Source organism: Xiphophorus couchianus, chromosome 5, assembly GCF_001444195.1.
Source record: "Xiphophorus couchianus chromosome 5, X_couchianus-1.0, whole genome shotgun sequence".
Classification (NCBI taxonomy): domain Eukaryota; kingdom Metazoa; phylum Chordata; class Actinopteri; order Cyprinodontiformes; family Poeciliidae; genus Xiphophorus; species Xiphophorus couchianus.
In genome coordinates, this window is record NC_040232.1 from 34,412,454 (window position 1) to 34,419,600 (window position 7,147).

The 7,147-nt window shown below is 38.8% G+C and overlaps 1 protein-coding gene across 1 annotated transcript in view; it reads left to right on the forward strand.

The window, feature by feature from the left end:
- Nucleotides 1–6,463, forward strand: part of LOC114144880 (vasorin-like) — a 29,512-nt gene extending 23,049 nt beyond the window's left edge. The window contains exon 2 of the mRNA XM_028018108.1: nt 1,069–6,463. Within this exon, the coding sequence (XP_027873909.1) occupies nt 1,089–3,197 (2,109 nt within the window). The 5' untranslated portion in view covers nt 1,069–1,088 and the 3' untranslated portion in view covers nt 3,198–6,463. The remainder of the gene's footprint in view (nt 1–1,068) is intronic.
- The last annotated feature ends 684 nt before the right edge of the window (nt 6,464–7,147 follow it).

Consider the following 7,147-nt stretch of genomic DNA (forward strand, 5'->3'; position numbering starts at 1 on the left):
TTTCTCCTCTTGCTCTTCCTGGTTTGATACTAACACATAATTATATTTCCTCTCTTTTCCTGTCATCAAATTACTCGGTGTGTGCCAGTAGTACTCTGGGATCCTGAAATGACTGGCTCTAATGTTCCATAAACAGTAAGTGACCGCACATAGTGAAAGTCTAGTAATCTAAATGTATTTTCATCCCAGCAGCGAGCTCTCATTTGGTCTGAAACCAAAGAGCTGCTACTTTGATTCAGTAAGTGAAAGTAACGGCACGCTGTTGTGGTCAAGAAAGTACAAACGCTTTGGTTTTCTGGTTTTACGTCTAAATTATGGCATTTTAGACAGAATTATCAACCGATCAATTGATCAGTTTTTATTTATTAAGCGTTTTTCAGAAACTGAGAGAAAAACACCAGGATAAACACAGAAGGCGAAGTAAAACCATTGGCAAAAAAAAATGAATGGATTAAAAATAGGATTAAAACAGAAAAGCTGAAAAATATGAGTTGACATCCAATGGTTTGAAGTACTGACGAAATAATTGCATTACCTAAGGCATAGGTGCTGCTATGTCCAACATTTACAGAAATAGGAAAATAAGGGCAAGAAATGAAATAATTTAAAAATCAATATGCAGACAATAGCTGTGTGACACAGTTGGTGGTGCCAGTTTAATTTATACAGAGGGTATAGTGCTTGATGAAGTTGACTTGGGTTTTGGCTTGGGGACAAACTAAAAGTACAAACATCTCCTAAATATAATAACCTTTACAAGACCATATAAGCTGCATCACACACTTGCAATTTCTTAAGTCAGACAGCTTCCCCAGAAAATTATTGTACATTTGTTGGCAGAATATTTCCTGCCAACAAATTTGGATCGAATTTATCCAACAATTAGCTTAGTACGTTTCCAACAATGAGTAGAAGTCTGCATTTCAATTGTTGGGTGTACGGCTGTACCTAATGTTAAAAATGTGGACAGGAAAGCATTCATACATAATTTCAAAATGTCTTTTAAATATGACCTGCTCAACCAGCAAATCAAAATTAACCTTTTTCTTTCTGTTTTATGTTTTTCAGAGCGTTGGGCTGCCGTCATCATGTTCCTCTACATCGTATGCTTCCTACTGGCCTCTGAAGTGGTGTTCTCCACTGATTGCCCAGAATCCTGTTCCTGCATCTCCCCAAACTCAGTGTTTTGCATTTACAGGCGGTCCAGCACTGTACCCCGTGTCCCCATCTCCACCCAGCATCTATACGTCTTTCAGAACGATATTGAAACCTTGGCCCAAGATGACTTCAAAGACATTGTCGAGTTGCTGTCACTGGACCTGAGCCAGAATAAGTTAGCGGAAATTCCTGACATGGCTTTTAAGTCGCTGTCTAAATTGAAGAACTTAGACCTTTCTACTAACCATATAACTCACATTTCCAAAGACAGCTTCTCAGGGTTGGGCCAGTTAGAGAGGCTGTATCTCCATGGAAACCTCATTCAGAGCATTCACTGGGAAGCTTTTGAAGGTTTAGAGATGCTGTTGGAGTTGAAGCTGCAAGGAAACAGGCTCACCTCCCTGCCTATTCTCACTTTCCCCAGGCTACTTCTTTTAGACCTCAGTGACAATAAACTCCCATCTTTGGAACATTCACAGCTTTATACTCCCCATCTAGAAGCCCTAAAATTGTCCTCATTAGGGCTACCGTCATTGGATGAAAATCTTGTAGCCTCCCTGAAAAACCTTCATGAACTTGACTTGTCAATGAATCAGTTAAAGGAAGTCCCTCAAGCCCTGAAGCAGGAATCCCTCAAGGGGCTTACGAAACTAAGCCTAGCTGCTAACCCACTTTTTGAGCTGAGGGTGAGTGACTTTCAGCAACTGGTTGCACTTCAAGAATTGGATCTAAGCGGAGTTAATCTCCAGGGATTTCCTGAAGGTTTTTTTGAAAGCTTCTCAAAGTTGACACAACTGACCGTAGCTGAGAACCCCTTCAACTGTCTCTGTCCACTAGCCTGGTTCCCTGTCTGGCTAAAAGAGAAGGAAGTCAATTTGAAGCGACCAGAGGAAACCAGATGCCATTTTCCTCTCGTTAATGCTGGGAAGACACTTTCGGCATTAGAGCACAACGACTTTGGATGTCCACTAACCACAACAGAATCTGTTGGCTCCCCTGTAGAAAACACCCCAGTTCCCCAAATCCTTACCACCTCTCCAGAAACCGCCCATACTAATGCTATCCCTCCCCCTCTACCACCTAGTGATGAAACCTTTTCCTCCATAACAGACAACCCATCCTTTGGATCAGATCCTCCAGTGTCTCCTAGCTCTACTGTTGTGGAAAACAAGTTACATGTCTGCCCACAAAACATCTGCTTGAATGGAGGGACTTGCTCTTTTGACCCGAATGGCCGACTCAACTGTTTGTGCTCTTCGGGATCATCTGGAGACTACTGTGAAATTCCCGAGGTCCCGCAGCAATCTGAAACAGAGGTCTCTCTGGTGACTTCAGCAATGCCAGATAAACCAGATGCGATCAGCTCACGGGAGGTGACATCCACATCAATACTCCTTGACCTGCACCGCTTCATCGGGACACGGCCTAACATTCGTGGCATCAGGCTAACCTATCGTAACCTCTCTGGCCCTGACCGTCGCCCTCAAATGCTGAGTTTGCCAACATACTACCCTGTATACACTTTACGAGGTTTGAACCCAAACTGTACCTACTTGGTCTGTGTCAGTCCTCTTGGAGAAAAGATCATTTATAAAGGTAACAGCTCTGTAGAACTGGGTCCCTGTACAGAGGCTCGCACTAGTCCTACTGTCTTTGTAGAACATTTGATAGATCTAGACACCCCTATGACAAAGAATCTCATTGCAGCGCTGGCGGTCCTAGCATTAGTCCTGGTGTTGGTTTTGGTGGCTGGTACAATCATCTGTGTACAGAAGAAAAGGCAGGCAAATTCAGAAATGGAGCTAGAGCTGGGCTCAACGGATCCTGAGGCAATAGACTTGGAGGGTAAAAAGGTTCATCTAGAGAACGGAGTCAATGGTACACTACCTCTCAAACAGCCCGAGGCAGATCGCTGCCAGACCCCACAACTCCCTCCATTACTGCAACAAAATGGAAGTTTGGACTATGAAGCACCCTTGATGCAAGGACACTGTCCCTCAAATAACAATCAAGCAACACTGAAGCCGTCTTATTTCTAACGCTGAGCAGAGTCTAAGCAGAGTTTCCATTGGGACTTTCTGAACCTGCTACATCTCTCTTAGTTTTTTTCGTACCCATATCAGATGTCCACTATTGGAGATAGGGCACTTTCTGTCCTTTGTTGTGCATATGATGAAATAACATACCAGATTATATATTTAAGAGACTCAAAACAATGGGATTTCAGATCACAGCATATTCAAAATGTGCTTAACCACTATGGGACAATGAAGAAGACGCGATTGAAATTCAGCGAATGGAGGATGGCAGTGGAACATCTAATCCAATCAATAAATCAAGTGCAATCAATTAGAAGGGTCTTTTTAGTGGACAGTGCCAGCTAGCAGTGACCTACTATAACTCTACTTTTTTTCTTTGCTTAAAAGAAAGAGAAAGACTTTAATCTTGTTGCTGGATATGGGAATACTGAAACTGAAAAAGTGCCTTGAACTGGAGAAGTGCCAGAGGTTTAAAGACATGAAGACTTTTGAATCATACATTTTAATGTCAATGGACTTTCAAGTACCTGCAAGGGATTGAAAAAAAAAGTTGCACTGAAAACTGCATTTGTTTCTTTTGTGATGACTGCTACAAAGCAAAGATTTGGAGAAGCAACAACAAAGTTATGTTCGGAAACTTTGCAAATTGTTACAGACTATAATCGCTGTTCAAAGTCTGGATTCAAGCGTCGACATTGTCTAATGTAAGGACAAAACAAACCTCGCCAACACAGATTTGGGATTCTGCAGTTTCTCCAGAACCACCACAGTTTCCTACATGGCAGAGCCTTTGGCTTCTCTGGAATTAAATTTACTGTGAAAGATTAAGTAAAATGGACTCTATTTGTGTTATTCTGTGCCGTTACAGAGAGGCTGTTTTACCAGTTGGTTTTCTGCATTTTTTGTAAATTTTACTGCGTTTTTTGTAAATAGTCATTTAGTATTAATATTGTTGAGAGATGAAGCAATGGTTGTTTCTGCTCAAAGGGCATAATGTCATTATGTCTCATCATGTCAACTTTTCCTCTTTATTTTTGTTCAGCTCAAGACACCTTCACTATATTCTATGTCCAGAATCAAGAAAATCGGTTCTTGAAAAACAAAGAACAGAAATATGATCACGTTAAGTTTGAAACAGAAAACTTGGACTACAGAGCATAATGCAATGTACACCCAGGACATAAGCGATGATGTCAAAATGTCCCGGCTCAAATGAAAGTTTATCAAAAACATTTATAAGGTAATTTATCAAGTGAAGGGGAAGAAATCAGGAGAAATGTGGTAACTTAAAAACGTCACATAGAGTGAATGTGAGTTTTTATAAATGGTGGGTCAAGTTATTGTAGGGGAGTTACTCTAGTGACTCCCTAGTCTCCCTGACGTTGCGTTTTCAGCAAACCCCAGCGAAGTAGGGTCTTCAAAAATGGGCTGTTAAAGCATAACCATTACAAGTGGAAAACCTTCATCACCATGTAGAGCCGAGCTGAGCCACGCTGAGTAGGCATTGGTGAACAGAGGCCATTATCCATAATATTCTTTTTGACCATAAAATGTAATTTTACACTAATGCAAGACATGGTGGATGGAAACAAAGGTAAAACGTTGGTATAAAATCTAGTTGTAGTAAAACTCACTCCTTCGTTTGGCTCAGACATGGAGAAAGATGAGTAGCATCAGAAGCTAATTACTGCGGCAAAACAGCAGAAGGACCATTTACAAAGACCAGTAATGGGTTGAATGCTTTAGATGTTTTGTAGCAGCAGGGTACAACAAACGTTAAAAAAACTGTTGTAAAATGACACATTCTCCAACCTGATAAACTTTCATGGCATTAACTGTGTTGTGTCTTTCTCCCTTTTTCCAAATCCAAAAGTTTAGTCCAGATTGTTTTATAATCCAAAAGAGAAACTGTTTGAGTGTGGGGTGGAACAGACCTGTTGTCGTCTAAACCTGTCGTAGCTCACCCATACTTTCAGCATAGATTAACTTTATAGTTCTTATCAGGAGTATATCGTTTTTCCAAGTTAATTAGGCACTAAACAGATGGGAATATTTAATGGGAATATGTAAATTGACATAGTCTCATTAAACAAATCATTTTATTGTAAAGTAACTGTCCTCCTGTGTACACCAGTACTGCACCAGGTGGTCACTTCTTGTTTTAAGAGAGACAATAGCTTTATGTGTCAAAAAGTAACGCTAAAATCACATATCCACTGGAAAAGCAATGATTTGTGTTCATACTTTCAATCATTAAAATACAGTTTGATTTTGGGGTGTCTTTTGCTCAGAAATCTGACATTTGCCCTATAAAAAAAGATGTATCGTCATGGTTATTTTTACTGCTTGTCATTTTTGTTAACATCACTTAAAAGTTTCCTAAGTTACAGTTTGCGTAAAGATAAATACCAGTCTAATTCTCACGAGACCTTATCAAAGCACACCGGTAGCAATAAAACACAAACTTAAAAATGCACACAAGTTTGCAATTGTAATCCAAATTTAATATCGAAATAGGATTGTAATTAATACAATTAATATTTCTCTATTGAAGATGTATAACATGTTCAGCTCAAAATAATGTTTGTGTTTGTTCTCCATAACAGAGTAACAACAATAACAACCCCGACACAGCAAGAGTGGGCTTCTGTGACGTGCGGCGAGACTGTGACACACTTTGGGGGTTTCCGTCATACTTATTTATTTAATTTTCATGGCGGGGAAAAAAAATTAATGAGAGCAATTATGTGTTTTTAAAGCGATGTCATTGTGAAAACTTTAAAGAGTCGCGTTGTGATTTTGAACACATCTAAAAGGTTTTTTATTTTGCCCCATGCCACACTGTATAAACAGGAAAAACTGAAATATCAACTTCATTGGAGTTAAATTTGTCAAAAATCCTCATTACTTTTTAAAAGTTTTGTCTATTTGTTCATTTTTCTGTATCTTTATATATATATATATACATTATATATAAACCAAGACCATCCATCACCAGTTTTGTCTTCCCGTTTTCTTTTAAACAGTTTTACAAAATTTATAACTAGAAGATTCTCCATTTTTCTTTGGCCAGTGAAAATAGCAGGTTCTGTTTGTAATATTTGTTTTTTACACATGCTTTTTAACACTACCTTCTCAGTTTGTTTAGGGAAAATTGTCTTTTCTTATCGTTGTCTTCTTTGTTTGTTAGTTTCACTTGTAGCATTTCTGTATATATTTTACCAATGCTGAGAACAGAACAGTATTAAAATGATTTATTATTGTTATCATCTGTGTTGTTTGGTCATTGATGCATTTTTACTCATGCGTTTAATGACTTAGTGGTGGATTTACGAGTTTACATGAGATTGTTGTTTGGTTTGTGGTTAGAGCACAAATCTAGCATACACTTCCACAATCAAATATTTGTCCCTTTTCATTGTAAACTATAATTTTTTATCAGTCTTGATTGATTATAATTTTATAATTAATTCTTTTTTTTCAGTAATAATCATCAAAAGCAATTTCAGTAAATGACGACTGATGAATATATATACCCACATTGAACATTTTTCTCTGGATAACTTAAGAATATTGAATATGACTAGTTAGTACAGTGAAGAACAAATTAAGACAGTAGCATTAGAGCTGTTTGCACACAGAGTTCACTATATTACAACACATTTCCCTGTAAGCAAACCAGTCTTGTTACAGTGCTTTGTTCTCAAAGCTGAAAAAAATAAATAAATAAAGCAGATATTATTGTAAGTCGTCAGATAAGGCTTCTGCATGTTGGTGGGTAAGCTAAAGCCTAGTTCACATGGCACAATTTCACATTTTTTTGTCCTGGTTTCCCTAACATGTTGAATGTGACAGGTAGCCAATCAGAAAACACGGTGACGTAATAAGCACGGAGGGGAATCCCAAACGGCTGACATGGCGCAACCGAGAGTCTGGTGGACATCGGAGAT